Here is an 18,765-nt window from a genome sequence, read left to right on the forward strand (position 1 = left end):
GGGATGCTTGAACCTATTAAAACATTCGTTGCTTGCCACGAACTTGGGTTGGGGTTCACTGTATTTATCCTTAATATCTTTATAAATACTTGTTTCTTTTGCTTAAATGGTCATTAGACTCAGGGGCAATCGCTTCTGAATCTGATTTTTCATCCATATTATTAATAGCTGTTCCATCTTTAATGTAGCACCTGAACACTATTTTGTGATCACTGTTGATCTTAAGTGCATTGATCCTTTGACATGTTCTTTTATATGTGCACTGTCCTTTAAAATAGTATTCACTGTTGAAGCAGACAGACCTAATTCCCTTGCACTAGATGAAAAACTTTGTCCTGCTTCATACTTCTTAATCAAAATTTCATCTTCATTTCTAAATCAATTTTGTTTCGTTTCCTGGCACTACCACCACTTGCACTTTTTGTTGTCCCTTTCCCTTCATCATTGTAATATGTAAATGGGAATGAAGAGAAGTTTCTGAAAATTTGTTTTTTATACGATTGAAGATTTCAGTGAAGGGGAACACATTTCACCATAATAGCATAAAAACCCACACAATTGCAGTTATCGGTATTATTGCAAATGCAATAAGATTGTGTTTACAACCCATTAATAATTAGATGCACTAACAGAAAAGCCCAATAAACTGGAAAGTGCAAATTGTTTTTATTGTTTTATGATCGTGACCTCCAGAAACATGCTTTAGAAAAATATCACAAAGGTGTTCAAAATTGATTCTTATAATGGGAACATATGATAACTATGAAAGGGGCAGTGCTATTTCCATTATAAATATGACCTTTTAGAAAGATATATAGCTTAGTAATATAGCAAAATGTTCAACTTTGAGGGACTTGGAACAAATTACAAAAAGAAAAAAAAAACAAAAAAACACAATGTGTTATTGGGTTCTTTTATGATATTTTCACAATACCTCCATTTATTCCTACAGGATGCAAAATACGTGGAAAAGTATTTTGCATCCCATTTTTTTAAGTTTGCGCCAGCTGGCAAAAACTTACGTAAAGTCGAATTTCAGTAAGTCGAATATTACATAATAGGGGAGTTCCTGTATATGATACACAAAATTTTTCTGTTGCTTTTATAGAAAAAAATTTCATACTTTCTATATAAAAGCAACAGTATCAAGTAATGTACTGATCCCAGGGGTAAATTTTCATTTACTGTCAAAAAAGTTTGTTATGAATATGTCCCACTCCAACTAAACAGAAAACAAAAGTATGCACTAGGCACTGTCAGTGACTTTCAAGGTGCTGGCCAGCATCCCCTCTACTTCACAATTTAGTACTCGATGATTGGCATTGAAATAAAAGAAACATTTATAACAATATTATAGTCCATATGTACCTTTTGCTTGAATCTGTGGGAATTTAAATTTTAGCTTATTCAATGATATGTGACAGGGAAGAAAAAAGATAAAATAATATTACTAAAGATAATATAATTTTCTGCAGGGGAGCTAGGTGACCAGACATCACTTGTTGTAACCCCAATGATTATGCATGAGGTTGCCATCTTCTGAATTTCTATTTATTAATAACAACAGGCTGCATTGTCAGTATATAAATTCAGACCTGTCACAATACATATAATTTTTTAAAATTCCTTAAAGAAATATTTTTGTATTAAGTATACTGCATTTGTATGCTACCAGATCAAATCAACTCTAACCTTACAGGCATAAGAAAGGCATAATGTTCAAAAATTGTATCAGAAAGGAAATCTTACCACATGACCTTCATCATCACAAGTTTCTGAAAGATAATGAGTAAAGTTTGTTTTTAAAAATAATTGAAGCAAACATTTTAAAAATAAACAAAAAAATAGCAAATTCAAAATTAAAAGTGTTTTGTTTATAAATAATTATATTATTTGTAAACAAAATAAACTGTAGGTAAGGTACTATTAATATAATAATGCTCATTCTTAATACAGAAGAATATAGGGCAGCCAAAATTTATCCTTACCTAGAAACTTTGTGTTAAGAGATATGAAACTTGGCTGGCAGTTTCATCCTTCTCTATGATGATTGCTACCTTCTAAAGCTGCACATTTTTCACATCAATGGATAAGTTCTATCACACCTCTTGACTAGACCTCTTCACTTTGAGCAGAATACTAGGATTCTGCTTCACTAATTACCTTCTCATCAGTCTGAAAGTTGTGGCTCCATAATGTTTTTTTTTTTCATTTTAAGGAAGAGGAAGAAGTCTGAAGGGGCTTGGAGAATAAAGCAAGTGCTGCAGATTTTCAAAGCCACATCTGATTGCAAAGTCCATTGTGAGAGCAGCCTTGTGAGCAGGAGAATTGTTGGCTAGAAGGTGGACTCTTCAACATAACAAGATGAATCTTCAACTTGAAAGCCTCTCTTAACTTTCCCAGGAGGTTTTTATAGTACTTCCCAGTGATGCTGTTTCCCTTTGGGAAGTAATCTGTAAGGATGATACCGTTCAATTGCCTGACAACACGAGGTTGTTGTCAGACAATTGAACCTTGAATTTTTTGGAAGGGAGGATTGTGAAGATGAATGTTTTCATGGTTTTCTCAACTGTTTTGTTTTGTACCCAGCATCCATTGTCACAATTTGATTTAAAAAAAAAAATCAATGTTCTTTTTACAAAGCTCCAACAATTATGTGGAACTCTATTTCCCGTGGAGGTTTTGAGGTGTTAACAATCTTGGAATGTATTGAGCTGCCACCTTACACATGTGAAGAAACTCGTGCATTACATTACATTTTAGGTGTAATGTTCATCAGCTGCCCACTAGGCATATATGCATCTTTGAACTCTCATCTGTACAATGACACAACCATTGTTAGTTGGTTAAAAAAACTTAATAACAGAGACCGCCAACCCCTAAGGACAACCTAAAACATAAAGCAAAATAAATAAATTCAATAGAACAACAACCATTATCCTTGAGGCTGGGACGGATCATTATGCCCTACCATGATGAGGTTGGTCTTTACTATTTGGTCCCAAACCAGTTTTTGAGTTGGTACACAAGGGCTGTATTGTCATTGGTGGTCCAGCCATCCCAAACATGTGAGTTTAATCAATCCATGAGACAAAGATCCACTAGCTGTGATGTCAATATAACATTTCCCAGCCAAAAAGAAGAAAGTAGGGAGCTCTTGTGGTCAATACATACACCATCCAGAGAAGGAAAGAACTCCTCAAAGTCTAAACCTCAGTCATTCATTCATCGAAGTTCAATCCACCCGCACCCTCCAGAGTGTGGACCCAGCATTTGTATCCATCCCTACGATAATCCTGTACAAACCCAGCATGTGATCAACTTGTTCCTGGTATTTGATATGTGGAGTGGCATAACCTAAGTGTTTTAGCAAAGAAAAACAATAGATCAGCTCCAAAAAAAAAAAAAAAACAAACTCTACGAAGATACCATGCAAGAAGCAAAGTGATGAAATCCAAGTGACAGTCAACTCAGGATCTTTGATAACAATAGTAGCAGAAGGGATCTCCAAAGCTGAAACTACACTGTATCTCCTTGGATAGCCACAAACTTGACCACCACTGGAATAGGGCTCCTGCAACATAACTAGGCCAATGCTCTTTTCCTCCATGACTGCAACCAACTGACTAGCAACACTAATCATTAATGCATTATGATGCACACAAAAACCAAGGCTAATGTTGACTTCATTTGCTATAAAATTTATAGTCACATATCTGTTTTAAAGGACTAGCTGATTTTAGCCACAATGGTAGGGTTGAGACGGGTCTTCTTTCTCTTGGGTCATCGTGGACACTGCTTTGCCCACATTTGAACTTTTCCAATTTTTCAGTCTCATATGACAAGAAATCTTCCCCATGTACTGCTTTCATCTCATGGATTTGTTTTTCTTCTTTGCCAGGTAAATGAAGAAATTTTATAACACAGACCTCAGCCATTCCACCCTAGCTTCTCTTGCTCCATTCATGGCTCTAGTTCAGTAACTGACAGATCTGGAAAAGCAACTAAATATACATTAACTAATGAGACTATGCCGTACGTATGTACACACATACATGCTTGCATGCACGCACACAGACACAAACACACAATATAAAATCCCTAATTCAAATATTTCTAGGTGAGGGTAAATTGACTTCTTGACTTCCCCTCATATAAGTTTTCTGTTCCTAATATGCATCTTTTTTCATTAAGTAAAGTCTTAATACAGTGGCATCAATCTCTAAATATGTGAGCCTATCATGTATTGTCCCAGTTATGCATTACTAAAAAGTAACAATTTTTACATATTAATGATGAAATTCCATCTGCCAGATAGCAGTTTTAGTGCTCTTTTGGCCCTTCACAGATGGAAGGGCAGGTCCTCATTAGGTACAGAACCTGCAACTCCAGACTTAATTTAATTCAAAATTATGAGAAATACAAAATAAGTGTAAGTTCATAATAGATAACTTATGAAGCATATGAAAAGCATTTTCTACAAAATATAAATAAATTTTTATTAAATAAATTTACTGCAGATATTTGTAGAGTTCATCTTGTGGTAGACAGACGTCTAATGCCCTAAACTATTAATTAATGGACTAATACACAGATAATTTAGGGCATCCAAATCTGTGCATTTGTCCCTCTGATCCTCATGCCTCCTGATAACATACAGAATATTATATTAATAAATATTCTTTTCTATAATTACTAGGTTTTCAATTATTACTGGACTCAGCCATATATCAAATTTAGTTATTTAAAGAACAGGATTAATTAGTATTAGTACTAGTAATACTACTAGTAGTAGTAGTGGTGGTGGTGGTAAATGATGCAACAAAGTGAGCTTATACATCAGCCCGAAAAAAAAAAAAAAAAAAAAAAAAATCCTTTCCACCTCTTCCAATAGTTTGTCCAGTTCTTAGATGGAAGTTTGTTCTAACAATCAACTATCTGCTGGCTTAACAAAATTCCATGCATCTATTCTCCAACCATCCTTCCTCAATTTGAATTAGCATTAGCAGAAGCATATGATGCAAGAAAGCAAGCTTATACAGAATTTATGCCCTTTCATGTGCATAGTCTGAGCAAAAGGGAGAATCCCATCAGCACTGAGCTTTCTCAATTTATTCAAAGCCTTAAACTCAATCAGGTTAGGTTACCTTGCAAGTGCCCAGTTTCCAGACACTGCAATTTGCAGAACGGAAGCCTTTCCTGGTAAGAGCACCCCTTTGTTCCCCCTCGCTAATCTTGCTGCCCTTCTCTGCACACATTCCAGAAATTCTATATCTTTTGTAAAATGAGGCCTCCAGACCTGTATATAGCACTCAGGATATGGCATCATCATCTCCTTATCCCTGCTAGCAAACTTCCTGTATATCATTGACAAAACACCAATGGGTGTCCTGGCAGCACTACACAGAGAACTTCATATCTGACTGAACAATTACTCCCAGGTTTTTTTCATTTCTACTCCCCTGAGTATAGTACCATCGATACGTTAATCTGAGATTATTGTTACCCATATGCAGTACATTGCATTTGTCAATTTTAAATTTCAATTACCACTTCTCAGCCCATCTGCCTGATTTTTCTAGATCTTGCTTGCAGTGGCATACCTTGATTACTGTCATTAACCACTCCATCAACCTTTGTATTTATCTGCAAACTTAGACATTAAGCCTGATATAACTTTGTCAACATCATTAATAAATACAAAAACTGTTATTAATAGCTACAGAAATTGTTAGCCACTAATATCATTAATAACATTAGTCCATGAAGAGCAGTTCCCACTGATAACTAATCTCTGTCTTTTCCCGTTCAACCATCTCTTTATCCATATACAGCAGTCTTTAACATGCAACAGTATCAAAAGCTGTCCTGAAATCAAAGTATATGGTATCACAATTATTTTTTGCATCCAGTTCCTTTGTTACTGCATCATAGTATCTAAACAAATTGATCAGACAAGACTGAACCTAAAAAAAATCTATGTGTGTGACTGAAGTATAGCTGCACTCGTCTAGATTGTCCTGCTTTACTTCTTTAACCAGTGATTCAATTATTTTCCTTGGAACAGAAGTTAAGCAAACAGGTCTGTAAATACTCATGTCACCCTTTGATCCTCCTTGTGAATTGGGGATACATTTGCACATCTCCAATGAGGTTACTCAGGGCTGGATTTTGGTGTTCGTAGCCCCTAAGCACTTTTATTCCAAAATGTGCTAAAAATGGGGGGTGATAAAATGTTTCTTCTATTTTAACACTTTGAATGCGAATTATGTCAATTAATGCGACTCAAGTTTCAACTATAATAAATGATAAATCATCTCAATTGATGGAGCGACCATCATTTCGATTTTTCTAGTTTCGAGAACAGTCACTAGATAGAATATGAGTATTGAATTGAAGCTCCTAGAGCCAATTGCACATGTGTTTTCTCAGCTCATTTTTCATTATTCATAGTGAAAAGAGTGAACTGCTGGTTTTTTTTTTTCCCTTCTTTCATAGGCCCTAGGCCTATGGTGCCTAATGGGAAATCTGGCCCTGAGGCTACCAGACCTGTATGCAGTACTCAAGATGTGGTTTGACCATTTCCTTATACAATGGGATAATCACCTCCTTATCCATGCTGCCAAAGGTTATTTTCATTCTCCACTATCCTGAGTGTGGCACCACACAGTTGGTATGCTAATCTGGTATTACTACACTCAATATGAAGTTCTTTGCATTCACCAATATTAAATTTTAATTGCCACATCTCAGTCCATCTGCCTAATATGTCTAGATCTTGTTGCAGTATCCGTCCCCGATTATGGTGGTTAATAACCACCTACCAAACTTTGTGTTATCTGAAGACTCAGACATTATGCTAATGTGCCTTCATTAATAAATACAGGTAGTTCTCGACTTTATGAGTTAATTTGTTTCTAGCACGCACTTATGATGAACGTCGTGGCGAGATCCAATATTCCTTACATTTCGAGGGTACAGCTCTAAAACGGTGTTCGCAGGCCGGCCGCTAGTTAGTACACCGGACTGAACCTATTGGTAACTCTCTAGGAGGCTTCCGGATCAGCTAGTGTATAATCTTGCTACTTCTACTCTGCCAGATAGTGACTAGAGGGAGTCCGAGTAGTGTGTATGCGGGGTGCATTGTCAAGGCCACGTTATGTCAAGGATCTGGGTATATTCTTAGCACATGTATGCCATATCCAAAAATTTCATTACTTCATACAGCATGTCCCACCACTTTTTCTTACTATTGAATACACAATGAATTGTCAAACTAATAGAGCAAGCTTATCTGCAACCTCCCAAGGACTTCCTAATTCATTTCACAATATACGTGGTCTCAATTCTAATCTCAACGATGTCCATTTCCACTTGCAGTCTGCCAAACCCCATGTACTTTTTCTGACAGAATCTCAGTTATCAGTTGATTCAACTACTGCTCATCTCAGATGCCCAAATTATTCGCTGTATGATTCCTTTCGCCTCAAAGGTGGTACTTGTGCATATGTCCGTTCTGATATTCCCTGTCAGAGACTTGGCAATTTGGAATCTCCTCTCTTTGATCTACTCTGGCTTAAAATCTCTCTACCTCACTGTGTCAAATTAATCTGTTGTCTCTACAGTTCTCCCAACTCCACTAATCACTTGGAGCTCTTTGACTTCCTCTCTTTGCAACTTGACTTTTTCCAGTCCAACTTTCCTAACTGTGAGGTAATTTTCCTTGGTGATTTTAATGTTCACAACTCCAGCTGGCTTCTGTTTTCTACTCACAGGGACCCAGCAGGTCGAGATGCTGAGGCTTTTGCAATTACTAATGACCTAGCAAAGATTGTTCATTTACCTACAAGAATACCGGACAATCCTAATCATACAGCCAATACGCTTGATCTCTTTCTCACAAACAACCCTTCTAAGTACAGGGTCGAAGTGAGAGGTCCTTTAGGCACTTCAGATCACAACTTGGTGATTGTCTCTTCTCCAATGGAACCTTTATCTCATGGCTATTCCCAACCTCGTGTTGTTTGGCATTACAAGAATGCAAAATGGGATGACCTGCGAGACTTCTTTTCTTCTTTTCCTTGGTCGGATTACTGTTTCAAAACTTCTGATGTCAACGTTTGCTCAGATCGTGTCAGTGAAATTATTCTTGAAGGAATGGAATCCTTTATCCCACACTCCACTTTAAAATCTCGCCCTTTATCTAAACCTTGGTTTTCCAATAAATGTGCTAAGGCTGTCCAAGAGAAGAACGTTGCATATCATAATTGGCTTGTTTCTAATTCTTCAGATTCATTTTCTGCCTACACCAAAGCTCGCAACAATTCTAAAGCAGTTATTAATCAGTCCAAACTAGAGTTTGAACAGGCTAAGAGTAGAAAACTTGCTTCTTGCCCTAATGGTAGCTGAGCATTCTGGTCTCTTGACAAAGCTATTGGCCGCAACTTTTGTCCATCTCTGCTCCCACCTCTGTCCAAACCAGATGGTTCTGTTGTCACTTCAGCCAAGGATAAAGCTGACCTACTAGCATCCCATTTTTATTCCAGCTCATGTATCAATGATATTGGTAAAACACCTCCCACCATTCCCAACACGCTCCATTCAATGCCTCCTGTGGTCTTCCGTCAAAAGGATATTAGAAGGATTTTGATGAATCTTGATGCTAAGAAAGCTCCAGGTCCCGATGGTATTTCTCCACTTGTTCTCCAAACCTGTGCTCCTGAACTTACTCCTATTCTTTGCCACCTTTTTTCACTTTCTTATTCCAAAGGTGTTTTTCCTTCTGCTTGGAAATTTGCTCATATCCAGCCAGTTCCTAAAAAGGGTGACAAATCCCTCCCATCCAATTATCGTCCCATTGCAATTACTTCTACTCTTTCTAAAGTAATGGAGAAATCAATTAACTCCCAACTCTTAAACCACCTAGAAACCTTCCGTATGATCAACGATCGCCAGTATGGATTCCGTCAGTGTCGATCCACTGGTGATATTCTGGCTTATGTTACCCATTTATGGACTAATTCAATGGAAAGGTTCGGTGAAACACAAGTAGTTGCTCTTGACATCTCAAAGGCTTTTGATCGTGTTTGGCATAAAGGTCTTCTAAACAAGCTTCCATCTTATGGTTTGCCAACTGTTTTTAGTAATTGGTTATCCAGTTTTCTCACTGATCGCTCACTGAGGGTGATGGTAGATGGCTCTCTGTCTTCTAACTTCTCCACTAATGCCAGTGTCCCCCAAGGTTCAGTTCTTTCCCCCACTCTTTTCCTATTGTATATCAATGACCTTCTTTCATTGACTGGAAATCCTATCCATAGTTTTGCCGATGATAGCACATTGCACTCAACTTTCCATTTTGAGAAACCTTGTCCTGCTCAATCAGCTTTAACTTCTCGAAAATCTGCTACCAATTCCTTAAATGCCGATCTTCAGGTAATTCTCCAGTGGGGCAAAGACAACTTAGTTGATTTCAACCCTTCTAAAACTCAGTCTTGTCTTATATCTCGCAAAAAGGATTCTTCTGCTCCTATGCTTATGTTTAGTGACACTCCGATTTCTAGGCAAAATGATATATCTCTTTTGGGGATTACCCTGACTTCTAATCTCTCTTGGCACAAGCACATTACAAATATTGCTTCCTCTGCATCTAAAAAACTTGGTTATTCTCTTTTGCTCTCGGTGTTACTTTTCTTCCAAACAGCTGCTCACTCTGTATAAATCGCAAATCCGCCCTGCCATGGAATATTGTTCCCACATCTGGGGTGGTGCCCCCAAAACCTCTCTCAGGCTTCTTGATTCCATTCAGAAGAGGGCAGTTAGGTTAATTAATGATTCATCTCTAACAGAGTCTCTCCACTTGCTTTCTCATAGACGCACTGTTTCTGCTTCATGCCTCTTCTACAGATACTTCCATGGGCACTGTTCTTCTGAATTGGCTTCTATAATTTCTGAATTGGCTTCTATAATTCCCGCTCTCTCTCTTCCAAAACAGTCCGAACACGTGCCGCCACCAGCCAACATCCATTTACTGTTCAACTTCAAACTCACAGAACCAACTTTTCATCTTCCTCATTTATTCATTCAACTGCCATTTTCTGGAACAACCTTCCTTCATATGTATTTCCTGAAAATTACAATCTACAGAAGTTCAAGTCCAATGTCAACAAATATCTTCTTTCGTCTTCTCAACCTTCAACCCAAGCACGGTACTAAGTACTGTAGGTTCTAATACCTCTCGTGTTTGGGGTTCACATAAAAAAAAAAAAAAAAAAAAAAAAACAACTTGTAAAGTGGGAATTTATTTCCCATAGACATAATGTTAAAAATAGGGGTTACATTATCAACAACGAAATTAGTTAGATAATTAGTTTATGTTTAAACAATGATTGATTTATCCAAAGAAATGAAAACATAGCCTGTAAAATCAAGCAAATTATAATAATAGGGAAATTATTTATGAGTTACAAATGTTAAAGAATGTTTATTCTTCATCATCATCATCATTGACTAAATGCACACTTGTTGATCACTCATTATTGGCTCGGCACTTGTTGGTTTGTTGCACAAGGAATCGTCTTCTTCAGAAATGCTTCAAGAGGTGTTTATTTCCAAGATAACTTCTCTTTTCTTTATAAATTTCAATAGCATTCATAATCATTTTTTAACGGAATGCACAAATTGCAACTAACACAATTTGCGTGGAGTAACAAATTTACGAAACTTAAAAAAAAAAAAAAAAAAAAGGAATGAAGAGAAGATTCTGAAAATTTATTTGTTTTTTTATACGATTGAATATTTCAGTAAAGGGCAAACACATTTCACCATAATAACGTAAAAACCCACACAATTCCAGCTATCGGTATTTTCACAAATGCAATAACATCGAGTTTACCACCCATTTATAATTGTTTGCAGTAACAGAAAAGCCTAATAAACCGGAAAGTGCAAATTGTTTTTATTGTTTTATGGTCATGACTTCCAGAAATGTGTTTTAGAAAAATATCACAATCCCGTTAAAAATTGGTTCTTACAACATATGATAACAATGAAAGTAATAGTAGTAATAGTATTCGTGGCATGTGATGCAAGAAAGCAAGTGTATGAGCTTATGTAGCATCAGCCAAAAAAAAAAAAAAAAAAATTCACACAACCATTCCCTCTAAATGTTTGTTCAGTTCCTCCTTAAATTTATTTAACCTATCAACTTCCACAATGACAGAAGGAAGTTTGTTCCAGCAATTAACCACCCGCTGGCTAAAGGCAAATTTCTGCACATCTATTCTATAGCTATCTTTCTCAGTTTGAATTTATGCCCCCTTAGGTTCGTAATCTTAAAAGTGGAAGAATCCCATCAGAATGAATTCAGTGTGCTCAACCCATTCAAGGCCTTATACACCTCAATCAGATCACCTCGCAGGTGCTTAGTCTCCAGCCACTGCAATTTGTAGAACCTAAGCCTCTCTTGGTAAGAGGATCCCTTCATTCCCATCACCAATCTTGTTGCCCTTTTCTGTACATGATCAAGCAAATCTACATCCTTCCTAAAATGAGGCTTTCAGACCTGTATGCAGTACTCAAGGTATGGCCTGACCATTGCCTGATACAGGGACAATCACCTTCTTTTCCTTGCTAGCAAAATTCCTGTATATCATTGACAAAACCTCATGACCTGCTCTTGCAGCCTGTCTGCATTGTTCAGAAAACACTATATCAGACTGCTCAATTACTCCCAGGTCTTTTTCATTTTCTACCACCCTAAGTGTAGTACCACATAGTTGGTATGTTCCTCTGGAGGTTACTTCTACCCATATGCAGTACTTTGCATTTGTCAATGTTAAACTTCAGTTGCCACTTCTCAGCCCATCTGCCCAAATTTTCTAGATCCTGATGCAGTAGCACACTGCCATTACTGTCTCATTAACAACTGTGCCAACCTTTGTATCATCTGCAAACTTCGACACTAAGCCTGATATACCGTCATCAATATCATTGATATATATACAAAACAACAGTGGACCCAACACTGAACCCTGTGGGACTCCACTAATAACATTAGTCCACGAAGAGCAGCGCCCACTGATTACCACCCTCTGTCTTCTCCCACTGATTACCACCCTCTGTCTTCTCCCACTCAACCATACTTTTATCCATTGTAGCAACTTACCTTTAATACCATTCTGCTCAAATTTGTAGTGTGTTTAATGATTTGAATTGGTAGCTAATACAATTTACACAATAAAAACAACCTTTTAGGGAGTTATATAGTGAAAATTTGAACTTCCGAGGTTGTGGAATGAATTATCAAAAAACAATGTGTTATTGGGTTCACATTATGATATTTTCGCAATATGATGGTAACAAATTAATAGCGTAAAGTGGGAGTACACTGTATTATATAGCTATGTGTGTTGTTTGAAATGCATAATTTATGAATGTTTAGCATTAATTTTTTGCAATTAATATTTTTGATTTTGTTGATACTTGATTAAAAAAAAACAAAAAAACTCATAAACCCGGGAATTCGTAAAGCAAGAACTGCCTGTATAAAAAACACTGAACTCTGGGGGAATGTGCTAACAATATTAGTCCAAGAACAGTGTCCAGTTCTTTGTTAAGGTCTGATACTGTCATAGTATCAGACCTTATCAAATCTATGCTGTGACTGCGGTATAACTGCATTCCTGCATTATTTCTTTAACCAATAATTCCATTATGTACCTGAAACAGAAGTCAAGTGGGCTGTAATTACTCATGTCACCCGTTGGTTCCCCCCAATTGTGAATTGGTGCGAGGTTTGCATATTTCCTGTTCACAGGGACCTCCCCTGAATCCAAAGATGTTCTCATAATGATGGCTAAAAGGTTGTCTTACCACTTTTGCTGCCTCTTTTAATATAATTGGATAGACTCCATCCATCCTAGATGCTTTTTAACATTTAGCTTCAACAATTTCTCTTCCACTTTCCTCTAAGTTATCACAAGCTCATTCAGCTGCCTGTGGCCGACCGGGCTAGCCAGGTGGGTAAGGTGCCTACCTGGCAACCCAAAGGTCGCGGGTTCGAATCCCGCCTTGGGCTTGGATCAAAGTACTACAAAAACTTTGGGAGGTGTACTATGGCCACAGAAGCTGATGCGCCAACAACTACCAAATAAATAAAAAAAAAAAAATCAGCTGCCTGTTAGAATTTGACACATTTTCAGCAGCCCTCTCCCTAAAAAATTCCTCACGTGTGAATGTAGATGCATATTCAATGGACCAGTACAGTTCATCCCTTTCCTTCTAGCATTAGTATTATTAATTTTTAGGAAACATTTCTACTTTTCTTTGAAACCTTGGAGAAAAAGAACTCATAATTTTCCTTAGCATGCTTAGCTCCCCCATAGCAACTAAATTGCACACTGGTTTATATTTATGGTTTGCTTATGTGTCACTTTATAACATTGGCCACAAAAAATTTCTTTTGATACTTCCAGAGCAAAAGCTGCAGATTCAAAAGATAATTAATCTGCTGATTCCAAAAATATGTCTATAACATGTCTCCATTGAAAGGTATAAAGAATTTTTTAAGAAACTTGAATTACTAATTTCAAATATCATATAATAATACATATGCTATATTAAAATGCATTTAATCATTTCAAAGTACTTTAATCAAACGTATAATGTACTACATACATACATACATTCTTTCCTTAGAAATGTTTGCCACTCAGAGAAGTTTTTCTTATAGTCTATTCTGCTTTCTCTTTAAAAAAACTAACATAAATATCCCATCATGGCAATATCTCAATGATTTTGTTACTGTTTTCCATCAAAATAAGAACTGACAAAAGCAGTCTCCTTGTTAATCACTTACATCCTAACATCTACCAAATTTTTGGTGAAAAAATGAATTTTCAAAGATGTTTTACGGCCCATATCTTTATAATATTGAAGTAAGGTTGACAGCAGAGATTCTTTCCTTCTTCTAAGAAATCCATGCAGAACTGCTTAAAACAATCGGCAATTTGTTAGTTCAATATTCTTTCTTTCTGTTTTGCATCTGTTAAATTGGGAAACAGTTCCTTTGGATAGCAGAATCCATTTTATTCTTTATCCAGAGCCTTAACAAAATTTTTCACTAATCCAAGATTTATATGCAAAGGTGGAAGAACCTTTTTTTGGTTCAACCAGTAGAACGTATTTTATATTACATCTCCCTGGAAAAAATTACCCTCTTTACCAACTAAAAACGAATTCTGTTGCTACACAATAGAATTCGTTTACATTACCTTAAGTTCACCACAGACATTCCAAGCAAAGGCATGTTACTTTATTGCACTCAGGATTTCTTGGATATACTTTCATATGTTTCTTTCAAGTCAATAGCATGATAGAAGAACTCATTGGAATGCATTCCGTTGTGCAGCAAAAGAGCTTTTAAACTTAATTTTGAGGCATTGATAAATACATTCCATTAATTTGGTATATGGTCAATGTATTCATTCAAAGGCCACTAATATCTTTACAGAAACACACACCAGCTTCCATAATAAAATACTCTGTATAACTTTGTGACATTTTAGATATACTATACTGTAATTTTAGTTCTTGTCTCAAGCAAATTCCACTGTTGTAACCCAGAACCAATTAGCTCTGCTTTGCAATTTAGATAAGCTTAAATAATGAACTAAGTCATTCAGCTCTTCTTTCTTAAGTAAGTGTGGTGCATCATAATTTTCTGGTTGATAGTCCAAATCTCTTGAAGTGGATAGTCCAGAAAAGTCTGCAAAACAAGAATCCTCACTATATTCAGCACTGATTCCCTTGGCTTATTATTTTGGGGGATCTGGTGTCAGAAGGTGTCAGAATTATGTGAAACAAGCCTTATTGCAGATGATATATTGGGATTTTTGATACTGTGCTTGCTATTCTGGATATCCTAGCTACTTTTGTATGCAGAAATAGCAATCAGAAATTTTGTTGCTTTCGTCTTGCCATACCATGGGGACAGCAAAAGAGGCATACTTTTAATTTTCTTAGTTAGCTACATCCTCAAATTTCTAATGCAAGTAAAACAGCACATATGTGGTCTCCAAGTTGCTTTCTGATATTTCCCTGATGCAGGTCAGGAATAGCATAACAAAAATATCAGGGAAGCCCAGAAAATGTGAGCACATATCATCTGCAATAAGGTTTGTTCTACATAATGAAGCTGCCAATACCAGATTCCCCAAAATTATGGGATAAAGGCAGCAGTGATGAATGTAGTGAGGACTTTTGTGTTAACAGCTTTTTCTGGACCATCCACTTCAACAGATTTGTATACCAGCCAGAAAATTATAATGAACCACACTTAATTAAGCAAGAAGAATTGAATAACTTAGTTTATGATATAAACTTATTATTATAAAGAGCAAGCAGAGCTTCTTGGTTCTAGGTTATTACAATAGTGGAAGTTATCTGAAGAAGGAACTAAAATTACAGTACACGGAAAATATCACAAAGTGTTTTCAAAATATTTAATTATGGAATACGTATGCGTTTCTTTAAAGCTATTAGTGGTCATCTGAATGTACTGGGCATTGAACAAAATCCTAATGAATAGCATATATTTATTTTGCCTCAAAATTAAGTTTAAAGGCAGGTTTGTTACACAATCGAAGAATGCATTCCCAGATCATATACTTCATTATGTTGCCTTGAAAGAAACACATAAAAGTATGTCCAAGATCCAGAGTGCAATAAAGTACTATGCCTTTGTCTGTGGTGTTCTTAAGGTAATTTTATTGTGCAATGTTCTACAGGAAGGCTTACAAAAAGTTACTGTTTCTTATGTTTGTAGGAAGTTATGCAACAGGAAAACATTATGTTGTGCAGCAGCTGGAAAAGAGAGTGCAATTTTTATCAGAGAGAAGTAATATACGTTCCACTGGTTGAACCAAAAAGGATGGTTCTTTATCAACCTTTGCATATTAGCATTAACAAGGGCACATGATGCAAGAAAGCAAGCTTATATAGCATCAGCCAAAACAATAAAATAAAAATAAAAATAAAAACCAATACACACACCATTCTCATTTCATCCATTCACTCACTCCAAATTGTCTGTCCAGTTAAGCCTTGAATCTATTTAAGCTATCAACTTCTACAATGACAGATGGAAGTTTGTTCCAGAAAATTTGGACCCGCTGACTAAAGGCAAACTTCCGCACATCTGTCCTAAAACTGTCTTTCCTCAATTTGAATTTATGCCCTCTCAGGCGATTATTCTGAGCAAGAGGAAGAATCCCATCACCACTGAGCATGCTCAAACCATTCTAAGCCTTATACACCTCAATCAGATCACCTCACAGGTGGCTAGGATCCAGAAATTGTAATTTGCAAAATTTAAGCCTTTCTTCATAAGAGAAATTCTTTGTTCCATTCACTAATCTTGTTGCACTTCTGTGTACTCGTTCCAACAGCTCTACATTCTTCTTAAAATGAGGCCTCCAGACTTGTATGTAGTACTCAAGGTGTGGCCTTATACAAGGGGATAATCACCTCCTTATCCCTGCTAGAAAAATTCCTGTATATATCATTGACAAGACACCATGAGCTACTCTTGCAGACTGTCTGCATTGCTCAGAAAACTTCATATCTGCCTGCACAATTAGGCCCAAGTCCTTTTCACTCTCTACCACTGTCAGTGTAGGACCACACAGTTGATACGTTACTCTGTGGTACTGCTTCCCATATGAAGTACTTTAAATTTGTCAATGTTAAAATTCAGTTGCCACCTCACAGCCGATCTGCTCAACTTTTCTAGATCCTGTTGCAGCAGCGTACTGTCATTAACAACCCTGCTGACGTCCGTATCGTCTGCAAACTTGGACATTAAGCTTGATATACCATCATCAATATCATTGATGAATACAGAAAACAGATATGGACCCAACACTGAACCCTGGGGAACTCCACTAATAACATTGGTCCATGAAGAGAAGTGTCCATTGATTACCACTCTCTGTCTTCTCCCACTCAACCATCCCTTTATCCATTGCATAAATTTGCTTCCAATGCCAAACTGCTCCAATTTGTGCAGCAGTCTTCCATGTGCAACAGTATCAAAAGCCTTTCTAAGATCCAAATACATGATATCAAAATTATTCTTTGCATCCAGTTCCTTTGTGACTACATCATAGTATCCAATCAAATTGGTCAGACTAGACTTCCCCTTAACAAACCCAAGCTGTGTCCGAGCTGTAACTGAAGTCTTGTCTAGATGATCCTGCAATGCTTCTTTAACCAGTGCCTCCAATAATTTCCTGGAACAGAAAAACTAAGAGGTCTGTAATTACCTGTCTCCCCCTTTGTGGATTGGATCACATTTGCACATCTCCAGTCCATTGGTACCTACCCTGAGTCCAAGGAAGCTCCCATAATTATGGCTAAGAGTTTGCTTACTTCCTTTGCTGATTCCTTTAATATAACTGGATAGATTCCATCCATCCCAGGTACCTTTCTTACTTGCTGCTTCCTTCAATATAACTGGATAGATCCCGTACACCCCAGGAGCCTTCCTTACGTTTATCTTCAACAATTTCTCCCCCATTTTGCTCTCAGTTATTATAAAATCACTTAGCTCCTTGTTAGAGTTTGATAAACTTCTGGCACCCCCTCATTCAATAACTCCTCACGTGTCAATGTAGATGCAAAATACTAATTCAGTTTATCAGCTACCTGAGCATGATCATCAATAGTCAACCCATCTATGTTAAGTGGTCCAATCTGATTCATCACTTTCCTTCTAGTTTACATAAGTAAAGAAATCTTTACTGTTTTTCTTTGCATTCTTTGCCAAGGATTTCTCGTAATCTGCCTTCGCCTGCCTAACCTCCTTTGTGACTTGATTACAGACTAGTTTATATCTGCCATAGGCGTCTGTGTCACCTGATACTTTATATGCATCCCATACATTTTTCTTCTCTGCCATGAGCCTCATTAGTTCATCTGACATCCATTTAGGCCTAAACCTTGAACAGTATTTCTTAGTTGGAAGGAAAAGCCTAGTAGCCTCCAAAATTAAGTCCTTGAAAGCTTCCCATTTAGAATTCAATGTTGGTAACATCATCAGTTGATCCCACTGCACAGAATTTAAAATAAAAACTGTCTGAGACCCCTGTAGTCACTTTTATGAAAGCAAAAGGCCTTCCCTTTATGGTAGTTACATCTTTAAGTAATTCCTATACCAGTACACTGTGATCACTGTCACCCAGTGGTTCCTTTATCAGCAAATTCTTAATGCATGAATGATCACGGCTAATAATCAGATCGAGAGTATTACTCCCTCTGGTTGCCTCTCAAACATGTTGCCGTAGAAAACAGTCATCGAATAAATCCATAAAAGTCTTGCTAGTGTGCGAGTGACCAACCCACAAGTTCCTGTGAATATCTGGAAAGTTAAAATCCTCCATTATAAGTCATTCTGATTTACTGGCCCACTCTATTTCTCTGCACAACTGCTCCTTATACTCATCAGATTCATTAGGCCTATAACACACACCTACTCTCATTTTACCTTTCCCAGTGCTTATGTCACTCCAAACAGACTCAACATTGCACTGTCAACCCATGTCAACTGGATGCGCTTCCTTAGATTTTATGTGCTTCTAAACTAACAGCATAACCCCTCCTCCCTTCTTGTCCTGTCTGTCCTTTCTGTATGCACTGTACTCCCAAAATTCAATTCTGCACTGCTTATATCTATGACACCACATCGCTGATATCCCAACAATATCTGCC

General features: G+C 37.0%; 1 protein-coding gene across 2 annotated transcripts in view; it reads right to left on the bottom strand.

Annotated features, from left to right (window-relative positions):
• The window catches only part of LOC150091211 (hemocytin-like), a 1,750,539-nt gene that overhangs the window by 274,178 nt on the left and 1,457,596 nt on the right, over positions 1-18,765 (bottom strand). For both annotated transcript variants that reach the window (XM_090374755.1, XM_090374750.1), the window contains one exon: positions 1,750-1,775. In XM_090374755.1, the coding sequence (XP_090230881.1) occupies positions 1,750-1,775 (26 nt within the window). The remainder of the gene's footprint in view (positions 1-1,749; positions 1,776-18,765) is intronic.

The sequence above is a fragment of the Mastigoproctus giganteus genome, chromosome 1 (assembly GCF_048544385.1).
Source record: "Mastigoproctus giganteus isolate SK-2022 chromosome 1, ASM4854438v1, whole genome shotgun sequence".
Classification (NCBI taxonomy): domain Eukaryota; kingdom Metazoa; phylum Arthropoda; class Arachnida; order Uropygi; family Thelyphonidae; genus Mastigoproctus; species Mastigoproctus giganteus.